Source organism: Oncorhynchus kisutch, linkage group LG19, assembly GCF_002021735.2.
Source record: "Oncorhynchus kisutch isolate 150728-3 linkage group LG19, Okis_V2, whole genome shotgun sequence".
NCBI classification, from domain to species: domain Eukaryota; kingdom Metazoa; phylum Chordata; class Actinopteri; order Salmoniformes; family Salmonidae; genus Oncorhynchus; species Oncorhynchus kisutch.
Window position 1 is genome coordinate 13,001,877 of NC_034192.2, and position 13,266 is coordinate 13,015,142.

Sequence of the window (13,266 nt, forward strand, 5' to 3'; positions counted from 1 at the left end):
CACTAAACATGAAAACAGACTCATCTGGGAAAACACTAAACATGAAAACAGACTCATCTGGGAAAACACTAAACATGAAAACAGACTCATCTGGGAAAACACTAAACATGAAAACAGACTCATCTGGGAAAACACTAAACATGAAAACACTCATCTGGGAAAACACTAAACATGAAAACACTCATCTGGGAAAACACTAAACATGAAAACAGACTCATCTGGGAAAACACTAAACATGAAAACAGACTCATCTGGGAAAACACTAAACATGAAAACAGACTCATCTGGGAAAACACTAAACATGAAAACAGACTCATCTGGGAAAACACTAAACATGAAAACAGACTCATCTGGGAAAACACTAAACATGAAAACAGACTCATCTGGGAAAACACTAAACATGAAAACAGACTCATCTGGGAAAACACTAAACATGAAAACAGACTCATCTGGGAAAACACTAAACATGAAAACAGACTCATCTGGGAAAACACTAAACATGAAAACAGACTCATCTGGGAAAACACTAAACATGATAACAGACTCATCTGGGAAAACACTAAACATGATAACAGACTCATCTGGGAAAACACTAAACATGAAAACAGACTCATCTGGGAAAATACTAAACATGAAAACAGACTCATCTGGGAAAACACTAAACATGAAAACAGACTCATCTGGGAAAACACTAAACATGAAAACAGACTCATCTGGGAAAACACTATAACATGATAACAGACTCATCTGGGAAAACACTATAACATGATAACAGACTCATCTGGGAAAACATAATAACATGATAACAGACTAATCTGGGAAAACACTAAACATGATAACAGAGTCATCTGGGAAGTGAACTAGACGGGATAAAAACAAAGACAACAGTGAATCCGAGTAAGTCTGTGTGACGAGATGTGTCTTATCTGTTTTAAGACATTCCTCTCTATCTCTCTTTCTCTCTCTCTCTCTCTCTCTCTCTCTCTCTCGTATCCTTGCCGAAGGACAAAAGCTGTGTTTTACAGGGATGGGTGACAGTAGTAGGTCATTCTCTCAGGTCTGTCTTCCTGACTCTCAATGCGGGGGAATGTAAGGGGCTTAGAGAGAGGGAGTATAGGGAGGAGAGAGGGAGGTGGAGATATTGCTGGAGGTTTTGAAGGAGTTGGAGAAGGGATAGAGGCCAGGTTGGTCCTGCAGGCTGTAATGTGAGTGTGGCTGCTAAGAGGAGGCAGGCTACTTCAGGTTCTCCAGGCTGCTTGCTACAGACTGCTGGGTGGGGTGCTCAGGCTGCTCATGTGGCTCATGACTGTTTAATGTGCACCAGAGGAGAGCGTAGAGAGTTTCAGATCAGGTTCTCTGCTTTTACATACGCTCAACAATTTAAATCATAAGTGCATAGTACAAAATACGTCACACTCAGGTACAGATACACATTTAAAGGCCAGCATTCACAACGCACAGTACAGACGGCATACTGTATACACAAATAGAGACGAATAATATAAACTATATCAACATTCACCACAACCACACACAAATCCAGTGATTCTCAAATCAAATCACATTTTATTGGTCACATGCACCGAATACAACAGGTGTAGACTTTACTGTGGAATGCTTACTTACGAGCCCATTCCCGACAATGTGTGTGTGTGCGAGCGTGTGCGTGTGTCTATAATTCACATAACAGACAAGCAGATCCTAACTGCTTAGAAACGGGAGGAAGTAGGTGAGGTACTCTGACGTCATTCACCCGTTGCTAGGGTACTAAAAACCCTATTACTGCAGTAAAACACCTACTAAAACGTGCTCTTAGTCTGACCAGTGTGTTTCTGTTCATTTGTGTGTGTGTGTGTGACCATGCACATGTGAGTGCTTTCTCCCTGTCCTGGATCCACAGAGGACAACCAGAACCAGTGTGCATGTGGAATGGTCTTTCATGTGTCTTAACCAGTTAGTGCATAAACGTCTTCCTGTCTCCATCTAACTCTGGGAAGGTCTCTCTCTCTCTCTCTGTCACACACACTGTCCCCTGGGAGGTCATTAACACACACATCCATCCACTGAGCTGTGAGACAGTCTCTGAACAGTGTCAGTAATCATCAGAAGATGTAACAGCCATGAAGGAGCTGCTGTCAGCATGATACAACACACAGAAGTTGGCACAAGCTTCATGTAGTCAAGTCAATATACTGTACACTGAGACTGTGCTCCACCAGGAGTTGAAAAGTCTATATAGACTATTGGTAACATGTCAAGTTCAAGGCAAGGAAGTCTTAGTAGACTATGTGCATCAGTACATATGATGCCCCAAACCTACACTGTGAATCATTTCCTGTAAAATGTACAATAACTTACTGGCAGCAGTAACCGACATATTACCGACATATTCACAGTAACTTCATGCCAGAGCAATGAAACAGAGTACAATACAGTAAAAGTGGCTATTAAACGGTTAGAATGTTTTTTCTATTCTATTTTACTGTAACTACAAGGGATTAGAGCAAGCAGGTTGGCTGTAGGCGTTTGCATATTACAGCATGTTCATGAACATTAGCTGTTATATCAATTGCACTTCTAGAGGCCTAAACAAAGGCTTCCAAACTGGCAGGGAAATACAGATCGAATGGACATGGATAAATAGTCAGACATTGTAAAGGTAAAAAGCCAGCTGCCAATTTGATCTGTTCCCTATATACATTGAATTGTTAGGGAACTACTACCACATATCACTTAAATTGGTACAGGACTCTCGATAACAGGTGCAACAAATTCAGCCACTTTCAAGGCATGCCTAAAATATGCTAATGAGCCACAATATTTTCCCACAATGCTCCATAATTTACAGTATGCTGCAGTAGATATATAGATATATAGCAAAACAGCAATACAGTACTATATTGTTGAATTGTATTGAAAATATAATCAGAAATGGCTAATAGTGACTATTTAATTATATAATTATTAAAGCACACCAACACTTGGCTCATTGTGCTCTAGCGACTCCTTGTGGGCTCCTGCAGGCTGACTACAGTTGAACAACACATTGGTGCGGCTGGCGTCCGGGTGTTAACAAGCGTGGTAAGGCAGGTCATGTTTCAGAGGACACATGCCTCGACCTTCGTCTCTCCCGAGCACGTTGGGGAGTTGCAGCGATGAGTGAGGAACGCAATTGGGGAGAAAAAGGGGGACAAATACAACAACAAAAAATGCTCCTGAAGTTTGTAATTTCCATTTTGAAATGTCACTCTTGACTTTTCCCTTACGAAAAAGGTATTAACCCCTACAAAAATGTCCATTCATTATATAATGAAAATAATAATGAAAATGTCCTGTTGTTGCAGGATTATTTACCTGCTGTAGAAAACTGGCTCAAATTAAGACCCTACATCTGTATAGACACAGGCTCTTTAAATAATTGGGTTTTCCTCTAAGGATCATGACAGTAAATCTGCACATGGAAAGATACCCTCCTCTAGCTCTTCCTCAGTGGGGATTTCGAAGAGAGTTGAAGGAAAGAGAGGAGAAGGGAGGGAGAAGAGAGAGAAGAAGTGAAGAGCCAATAGAAAGTGTGAGAGAGGCTTACTGAGTGAGTGACCGTGTCAAGGTTCCAGGTCAGGATCAGGTAGCTGTTTCTTTGTGCCAGGGGAATATCCTCCCTCTTCACTGCCCTCTCACTCTGCCCCCTGGTGGGCTAACACAGCATGACCTTGCTGTCCTGCCACGAGCCACGATACGTTACCACAGTACAACTTACTCTGAGTTGTGTAATGTGGCTCAAATTGTGTGTGTGTTTGACTAGGTAAGGTGTGTAGGTGTGTTTCTGACACAGTCACACTGACTGCACCATCTCTCTGTCTCACCAGTAGGAACAGGGAAGAGGATGAGGAGGAGGTGGAGGAGGAAGAGGAAGAGGTGCTCCGACTGAAGACCACACGCTCAGCCTCCTGCCCTAACCCTGAAACACTTGGTCAGAGACAGGGTCTAAGACTGACCTTGCCTCGCCCTCTACCCCATCCAGTTGCCCCAGCCCTCTCCCTCCACTCTCCCTCTTTCTCTCCCTCTCCCCCGGGTGACCAGACCCAGATTCCCCCGGAGGCCCCTGTGGTGCCCAGGAGAAGAGGCTCGGTGCTGGCTCGTCTGCTGAAGAGAGATAGGGTGGTCAAAGAGAAGGATGGAGAGAAGGATGAAGAGGAGGGAGGAGAGAGAGAGGCGGAACTGCATCTGTACGCTGTGTCGCCTACATCTCGGATCTACCTGCACCTGCAAAGCTCCTGGAACAGTTACATTATAGTGAGTCATTCACTGTGTGTGTGTGCGTGTGTGTTATAATGTTGTAATACCGTGTGTGTATGTTGTTGTTTTTCCTCCAGAGGTCAACGTTGCTGTTGGACCCCCTCTACAGAAGGAGATGCAATGTCATGTTGAGCACCTCCCCACAGAAACAACCCCCCATTAGGTACGTTCAAATACTGTTCCCCTATCAGATGCTGTTGGTATTCCCATCAGGGTCATGTTCCGTTGACACAAAACGTAAGAAAACGGATCCAAATGGGGAGGTAGGTACCACCTGAACGTGTCCAATAAGAAACACTTGTTTTGCTGCCCTAATGAAAGACCGCCCTGATACTGTTCCCCAGTTGATAGTTTCCCCCATCAGATACTGTTCCAACATGTTGTTCCATGGTCACTCCCTCCCCTGTCGGTGTGTAGTTGGGAGCGTACAGCGCACCTGTTCCGCCAGCTGAGCGGTGAGTTGCTTCAGGAGGGCATCAGCCTGGAGAGCCTATATCTGCTCCTCCAGGAGCTCCGCACCGCAGCACACCGCAGCATCACCCTCAGGAAACTCTTCTGGAGGGTGAGATCACATGGATCTGTGTGTGTGTGTCTGTTTCTGTGACTGTGTGTGTCCTTCTTTCTCTGTCCTTCTTTCTCCATACATAACTGTGTGTGTGTGTGTGTGTGTGTGTGTGTGTGTGTGTGTGTGTGTGTGTGTGTGTGTGTGTGTGTGTGTGTGTGTGTGTGTGTTAGTCCAATGACATGTTTCCATTCCTGGTGCCGATGCTGGAAGACTCCCTCCGGAGCTGTCAGAGGCCGGAGACCAACAAAGCAGACAGCCTACTGTGAGTGACACGTGTGTGTGCAAAAAGCTGACAGACTATTTTGAGTGACTACAGTGATCCTTGGTTAACACCGGTTTAAGACTACCTCTTATCTTTTATAACATCACCACCAGTGCCTCTGAAACACCTGAGTGTGGATTAACTAAGGAACCCCGTTGGGTTTTCTTTGGGGGTTTTAAGCAGCTTTGTCTTTATGCAACTAGATTATGGCTTTAATGTGGATCTCTGTGGCACTACTACACTGAGGAGTAGTAGGTCAGGTAGGTGACAGGTGACAGGTGACAAGTCTCACTAGCCCCCTCCAGTGGTCAAGAATATAATGGTTAAACTCCATCATACCTGTTCTCAAAATGGGTTTATCTCTGCCCCTAACCCTCTTTGTCTCCTGTGTCCAGGCTGTGTACTCTGATCGTTCAGACCCTGGCCTTGATGTTCAGAGAGACAGAGATCGAGCCGGCTCGACTCAACATGCTTACGGCCAAGCAGTGAGTACACACACACCCATTCTCTCTCCTTCCTTTATGCCTTCCCTCTCTCTCTCCCTTGATATCACAGAGGTATAGCTAACAGGAGAGTGTGTTGTCCCTGTCTGCAGAGGTGCCCTGACAGCCAGGCTGTTACTAGCGTTGGTGTGTGACCCAGAGCTCCAGAGCCAGACACAGGGATCGAGGAGAGTTTCCCCAGACTCAAGACAGGGCTCGCCCCCACATTCAGAGGTGAGTGTGGGCCCTGGATATAATTGGTTGGACATTAACATTTTGTGTGGTTGTGTATAAGTTTTTTATGACTTGTGTAATAGAAATTTCCAAAAGAGAAGAGCAGTAAAGTCAAGTCGGGTTTATTACAAGTTGCAACAGGAAAACACCTCCAGCCCAGAAGCAGAGAAAATGTCTAACTGGCCTTCTCTGACAAGGCCCTAGTATCCTATTCAGCAGACAACTGTTCTGTAAACATCAGCCCAAGAGACTTGCAGGAAGTCAAAACAAAAAGGTAGTGACTTTGCCAGCGACTATAGAATCGCACAGTGTTCATCAGAACGCCATTAATACCACGCAACAGTGTATAATCCGTGTCCTTGGCCCTTGCACATCCAGTCTGGTGTCTAAAGCTGTCGACAGACGAGAGAACTATCCCGTAACATTCACGTCGAGTGACCATCAACCCACAATCTTGCACAAACAGAACACTGGAAACCGATGGGCATTAACAGAAAAGGGGGGAAAATCTATAAATAGGCTGAGCATCATGCTAATCCCTCCGCGTGAAATATCAACTTCTATTCATCTCAAATGTTCCCATCACAACTTGTCTGTCAGCTGCAGGGCCTGTTCGCGGAGTACCTGGATGCAGGGTGCTCTCTGCTGTTTGAACTGGTGGTACTCTGTCAGGAGGTGAGTGCCCTTCACAGCGGGCAATGGAAAGAAACTCCCACACCCTAAGCATGCTAATATACTGCATACCAGTATACATATTAACTGTACAGTATGTCGTCTAATGATCAACTCTGTTTCTGCAGGCCAGCCGAACTCCGTCTCCAGAGCATTTTCTGACTGTAGGCTGGATCCTGAGAATACTGCAGCCTCATCCCTCTTTGGTAAGCCTCTACGTATTTGAATGGATGTACACTTCAATTATTTGATACCTCGTCTGATTAGTTGAATCTCCCTCTGTCAACCTGTCTCATGTTTGGTGTGCCCCCCCGTATCTCTCTATTTATCTCCACAGCTGTCGTTCGTGGGGTACCAGGCTCGGCAGGTGGTAGTGGTCCTGTCTGGGTCCCAGGCCCCTCTCAGCCCGTCCCAGGCTGCTTTGTTGTTCCAGCGCTGTAGGGTTCTGCTTGCCTGTCTGAAGTACAGCTCCCACCTGGGCCAGCACCTCCGCACGGAGTACAGAGAGGAGTTCAGGTGAGAGGTAGAATCAGTCAAACATGGTTCCAGTTCCTCTACCATAGAAAGGTTTGTTCCATTTGTGGTCTGTAGATGGCATTTTTTGCATATTTTTGATACTGAATGTTATCAGATCTTCAATCTAAACCTACTATTAAATAAAGGGAAGCTGCTTATTTTATTTATTTAATTAACAAAGTTATCCAACACCCAATTCCCCTGTGTGAAAAAGTTATTTCCCTCTTTCACTCAATATCTGCAATGACTGCAACCAAATGCTTCCTGTAGTTGTTCATCAGTCTCACATTGTTGTGGAGGAGTTTTGGCCCACTTTTGCATGCAGAACTGCTTTAACTCAGTGACATTTGTGGATTTTCAAGCGTGGACTGGTCGTTTCAAGTCTTGCCACAACATCTCAATTGGGATTAGGTCTGGACATTCCACAACTTCTAATGTGTTGCTTTTTATGCATTTTCATGACTTGATTGTATGTTCTGGATCCTTGTCCTGCTGCATAACCTACAGTAGCTGCGCTTCAGGTTCAGCTCACAGACGGACTGCCTGACATTCTCCTGTAGAATTCTCTGATACAGAGCAGAAATGGTTCCTCCTATTAAGGCAAGTGGTCCAGGTCCTGAGGCAGCAAAGCATCCCCAAACCATCACACCACCACCACCATGCTTAACCGTTGGTAAGAGCTGCTTACTGTAGTGTTTGGTTTTCGCCAGACATAATGGGACCCATGTCGTCAAGAGTTGACTCAAGTTTGCCAAAAAGCCCTTGGAAGCACCTGGATGATCATCAAGACACTAGGAAGATGTTCTATGGACAGATGATTCAAAAGCATAACTTTTAGTGTGTATATATATATATATACTGCACTGTTCAGCTCAAGGGTAATGGTATTGTATATACTGTATACATTGTACTACACTGTCCAGCTTACGGGTAATGGTATTGTATATACTGTATACATTGTACTACACTGTCCAGCTTACGGGTAATGGTATTGTATATACTGTATACATTGTACTACACTGTCCAGCTTATGGGTAATGGTATTGTGTATATACCATCTTTTACGGTATTCTCTTGCAGGTATTATGTGAAGCTGCCCTGTGTGGAGGAGAAGTTGCCCCCCGACTACCCCATCAGCCAGCCTGCTCTACGCCTCGTCTCTCAACTGCTGGGACTTATCATACAGAAGTCCTGACCACATACACCACATGAATTTCCTTGATTCATAGACAGAAGTACTTATTGTCATATATTTTTTAGAAGTATACTGTATATCCGGGTTTCTTAAACTATGGGTCGGGACCCAAAGTGGGCCCTGTGCATGTGAGATGTGGGTAGTGAGATATGAGAATACAGCTACAATCACATTTCTTCTTAATTTGGGTCGTTGGGGGACGATTTGGGTCACAGCGGATGGTCAATTGGATGGTCATATACTCTATCAAACTCTCACAGAACATAGGGACAGGACATTGCTCTGGGAAGGTGTGCCTTTGTCTGAGTGGTGTGTGCTTTCTGAAGGACCTTAGAAGTTTCCCTTTACACCTGGTGAGAGGTACGATGCGAGGCATCTCTCTCTCCTCTTCTCTCCTACACATGGCCTTGTTCTCAGGTTAACTGTCATGTAATGGCAGTCAGAATGGTCAGATTGGTTGTAATAAAAATGAATCAATGTAATCAAGATACTGCATAATTCACTTTCTAGGATATTCAGCTTACACTAGAAATGAATAAAAATGCCACTTGTTGAGCAAAAGGCATGTTCCAAAGATGTACCTTATTACTGTAGTAAATTATATAGGCCTACTGATTTGTAAGACCCTGTGTTCAGTATTTACTTAAGACATATTTAGACGTATTTACTTCTGTTTTGATTCAGAATTGTATGCATTTATTTAGATTTTATTGTATATCATCGTCTGAGTACTCTCTGTGAGCGAAGGATTGTAACCAAAGGTTTTCTAGAACTTAACGTTGTTAAATGGCCTAAAATAAAGATACTGCCAGCTCTATTGTTTATATCTTGTTTCGCGCAGCTTCGCGGGAGACAACATCCATACTATTTGGAAATAAAACCTACAGGTTATGTAATGTCCCCCACATATATAATTCGTCATCATCAACTTAAAAATTGTCATTTGAAAGTATTTGATCCAGCCCCAAGTATGAGCAGAACTGTCTATTGCCTTCTACAATGATCCACGGACCAATATTAGCGACGGACCGGAAGCAGCATGGACTGAGGATTTCGGTTTCTGCATCATGTAAGTTGAATGAACTTTCTGTATGTCCTTAGATAGATATAATGATAAACAACAAGCATGCTAAAAATTTATGGGACAAGTCTACTTTTTATGGCAGTTCATGTCTCTTCCCTATTAGTAGCTATCTATCCACTCTCATTGCAACTAATGTAGCGAGCTGGCGGGGCATGACCGTAACATCAGTAGTAGAGATTACAATGTAGCGTTAGCAAGCCATTTACACATGGTTATAATGCGATACAAATTATCTTTGTGGAGACCATGTAGCTAGGTAACCACACTAGACATAGTTCAAGCAGCAGGCGGTAGGCTAACGTTACTATTATTATCTTAGATTTAGGTATTTGAATAATGATACTATATCTAGATAACGTTACCACTGGGACAGCTACCCAAATATGACAGGTGTGACTATAGAATAAAGACAATTGTGTCCATGTAACTTGCTGGCTGTTAGTCAGGATTAAAGCTCTAACTAATCCTCATCGCCTCATCTTGAGAGGAAGTCAATTTGATACTCTTTCTTACAGTCTGTCTGTCCACTTTACTGCCATAAAGTACGTCCAGCAAACAGAGGGGATGTTGAGAAACGGAGCAGCACAGGTAAGTGTGCAACACACCTACTCCAGCTGTTCCCCCATAATCGCAACTCTACTGTACTTTTGTGGCTGTGACTCCTTGGCTGATTGTAGTGTAATGTCCATTTATGCCTCTTCCCTGCAGGTTTTCAGACAGCTGATTAGACACCAGTCTACAGACACCAGCCTGATCCTGGAGAGATGTGAGTATAGACTGTCAGGGCACTTTCTCAGGTTTCTCCTCTTGATCACAAACAATCCAGACCAGCTGATGTCTGTGCACTCCTTAATGTCTTCCCCTGTGGCTTTGACATGTGTGCACCCCCTCCTCCACCCCACAGCGATTAACCGTGTCCAGCTGCTGGGCCGCGTGGGGCAGGACCCTGTCATGAGACAGGTGGAGGGACGGAACCCCGTCACCATTTTCTCCATGGCAACCAATGAGATGTGGCGCTCCGGGGACGTGGAGACGTCCCCCGCAGGAGATGTCAGCCAGAAGACGACGTGGCATCGTGTGTCAATCTTCAAGCCTGGTCTGAGGGATGTGGCCTACCAGTATGTCAAGAAAGGGTATGTTCTTCACTCTGTGTCACCCTGTATACTGTGGGTTGTCAATTTCTCAGGCTGTTAATGTTTTTCTGGGGACTAGGAGCCTGATAAGTAAATGTTTTTCAGTCTTATCTACTTAGAAGTGTCTTTGCCGTAAACACACAGGTGATAACTGGTCTTATAACAATCTGCAGAAAATATTATATCAGTAACACATTCCTTGGGTCTGTGTGCCCCCGCTCTAGGTCGAGGGTTCTGGTGGAGGGGAAGTTGGATTACGGGGAGTACGTAGACAAGAACAACGTCAGACGCCAGGCTACCACCATCATTGCAGGTGAGAGAGGGGAACACCCACTCAGACACATTTCACATTCACAGACATTTTATATTTTCATAACAATTAAACATTTTGATTATTTTCCCTTCTACAGACAACATTGTATTCTTAAGCGACAACATTCGAGGGAGGGACCAATGAAGGAAGTGGCACTCTTCATCTAGGAGGAAGACTGAAGCTCTTTCTGTGTAGCTACTCTAGTGTCTATATATCAACTGACTGTTGGAGCTGTGTGCCTGCTATCTAAATGGGACGGCACACAGAGTAAAACCTCTCTGTTGACTGTAGAGAATGATAGAGGACTATCTGTCCCTTGTCGGTGAGTGCACGGGCAGCTCCATTGAGTCCATCTCCATTTTGAAGTAGTCAATTTTCTTCTACTACTTCTGAGTTGGTAAACAAACTGAAAGGGTTTGTACTGCCACCTAGGGTGTGTTGTTGGAACAGGTATAAACCCAAGGTTGGGGATAACCTGCAGTTATGGAATGTTTGCTCACGAGTATAATTAATTGGCTGATGACCTGGATTGAATTATGTGATCCTTCCTTAACCCATAGGAGGTACCATCCAATTGACTACTTCAAAATGGTCAATGTCCTCAATGGCACTGTCCATGCTAAAACATGCTTATGAGTATTAAAGTACTCTATCATTCTCTGAGTGCGCCAGGGTATACCTAAACGTGTGGTTACACGTATGTATTTTAGCCACCAAAATTATGTTACTAATCTTAGTTTACGCTCATTTGTGGTATTATTGGTGGAGTACAACTAATGGAACTGCAGTTCAATGCAGGAAGAAAAGGATCATGCCTTAAAGGTGAGGACTTACGCTTGTTTCCCCAGAGAAGCCAAATCACAGATGAGAAAAATAAATGGGTGATGTGTGACTGACATAAGGCTGAACCCAAAACTATGACTGTGCCAGTTTCATATTGAATGTTATACCACCTGTTTTCTTCTAAGCATGTCTTTCTGTTCTATTTCAAAGATAGTTTGAAACTTGTAACTATTTGTTTATTTTCGGTTTCATTCCACTTTAAAGTTGTTGTTTTTTCCCTTCGGAAACCAGACACCAGATTCTCACCTCCATTCTGTCTGGGCAAATGTTGTACGCATGTTGTTTTAATGTACTTGTATGTATCATGTAGAATATAAAAAATCTTCCCACCAGAACTTTTGCCTTTCGCTTAATTTCAATATCCACACATTTAGTGGAATAATTTCATGTTTCTTCCCAGAATGTCCTCTTTGACCTGTTCCTTGGCAGACCACTCTAGAGTTGCGGTTGAAGTTATTGCAGCAGAAAGTTGGCTATTCAAGCGCTTTTTTTTAAGGCTTTAACTTGATTGGTTGATTTGCATTTCCGGGGAGGCAGTGTTTAAGAACGAAGAATTCTTGTCTTTCTCTGATTTGTTACAAAAAAATAACGTTGATGTTATTTAATTGGCTTATTTGCTTGTCAATCAAAGACTCGGGCTCAAAGCCTTTGGATTGGTCGCGGACCCTGTTCAATCACAGACGGTCTGAATAGAAGGACTCGTTTGATTGGTTTTGACGCAGATGGACAGGAGCAGGTCTTTCTCAGTTGTAAAATTCCCTATTAATTTCTGACGGAAATTATTGCGAAGTGTTCATGCGAACAGTCTCCATATACATTCTGGGTGTTGCGCTAAATCTACATCCATTGTAATGTATGTTGCCATTTATCGTGAGACAACCTACGCATATGAAATGCAAACACTAGGGTTTTTAGTCTGATTAGATGTCGCTACTCTTCTCCCTGCCCCCACCCGCATTCCTGCCTGTCTGGTCTACTCTGGACGTGGGTAGCAAACTTCATCAACGAATACGAGGAAGAAAAAGTCCATACAAACTCTGTGCCAAGAAAATAAACAATACCCAACACGGGGCAGCCTTGCTCTATTCTTCACCCTTTTTTAAATATTGTAATTCGGGGACAACCGTTTTGTTGGCAGCACTACTGCGTGTATTACGTCGTTGTAGCGACATCAACTTAACTACGTTTCTTCACTGAAGTTGTGCGTGGACGGAGTAAAAAGTAACATTCTGCGGTTGGAATCGCTGCAAGGTGGGTGAAGGAGTGTATTTGCTATCTGCGCTGCAAAGTATCATCAAGGGAACTGTCCTCATCTAACGACGCATTGTGAATCAGAGCGGTCGCATCGCCAAGGATGGAAATATTGGACAGTACTGAGTCCTTTTTACACTGGGATAGGAATCTCAGTGAGCTGTCGGAGCCTGGGGAAAACGAACATGTCTTATACAGCACAGTAAGTTACAGATAGGCAAATATTATAAACACTACGAACCGCTATGGCACTGCCACACTTGTCAATAGCCCTTATTATTATTGATTACCATACCAAGGTTCTCGAGGTTTCACTGGGCTGGTAGTGAATATATGCCATCCGTCAAATTCATCCGTTGTTTTAAAATTTTTTAATTACATGATTTTCAATTGAGTCACTGCTGTTTTCAATGCAAACTA

At 43.7% G+C, this 13,266-nt stretch overlaps 2 protein-coding genes across 3 annotated transcripts in view; both read left to right on the top strand.

The window, feature by feature from the left end:
* The first annotated feature begins 6,976 nt into the window (after positions 1 to 6,976).
* On the top strand, positions 6,977 to 11,930 carry LOC109864329 (single-stranded DNA-binding protein, mitochondrial). 2 transcript variants are annotated; one of them, XM_020452051.2, is made up of 7 exons: positions 6,977 to 7,027; positions 8,108 to 9,291; positions 9,822 to 9,894; positions 10,015 to 10,072; positions 10,211 to 10,439; positions 10,664 to 10,752; positions 10,850 to 11,930. In XM_020452051.2, the coding sequence occupies exons 3-7, from the start codon at positions 9,871 to 9,873 to the stop codon at positions 10,894 to 10,896; spliced, it is 447 nt and encodes a 148-aa protein (XP_020307640.1). In that variant the 5' UTR covers positions 6,977 to 7,027; positions 8,108 to 9,291; positions 9,822 to 9,870; the 3' UTR covers positions 10,897 to 11,930. The 2 variants fall into 2 exon arrangements, with proteins under 2 accessions (XP_020307640.1, XP_020307639.1); XM_020452050.2 differs by lacking the exons at positions 6,977 to 7,027; positions 8,108 to 9,291; positions 9,822 to 9,894 and having other exon boundaries at positions 9,973 to 10,072.
* A 387-nt stretch (positions 11,931 to 12,317) lies between these two features.
* Positions 12,318 to 13,266, top strand: part of creb3l2 (cAMP responsive element binding protein 3-like 2) — a 28,082-nt gene continuing 27,133 nt past the window's right edge. The window contains exon 1 of the mRNA XM_031797970.1: positions 12,318 to 13,048. Coding sequence (XP_031653830.1) covers positions 12,950 to 13,048 — 99 coding nt within the window. The 5' untranslated portion in view covers positions 12,318 to 12,949. The remainder of the gene's footprint in view (positions 13,049 to 13,266) is intronic.

Bases quoted from the DNA above. Each gene is read 5' to 3' on its own strand.
- LOC109864329 (XM_020452050.2), top strand. From the start codon at position 9,988: ATGTCCATTTATGCCTCTTCCCTGCAGGTTTTCAGACAGCTGATTAGA. The intron at 10,073-10,210 runs GTGAGTATAGAC...TCCACCCCACAG, and splicing joins CAGCCTGATCCTGGAGAGAT to CGATTAACCGTGTCCAGCTG. The intron at 10,440-10,663 runs GTATGTTCTTCA...CCCCCGCTCTAG, and splicing joins TACCAGTATGTCAAGAAAGG to GTCGAGGGTTCTGGTGGAGG.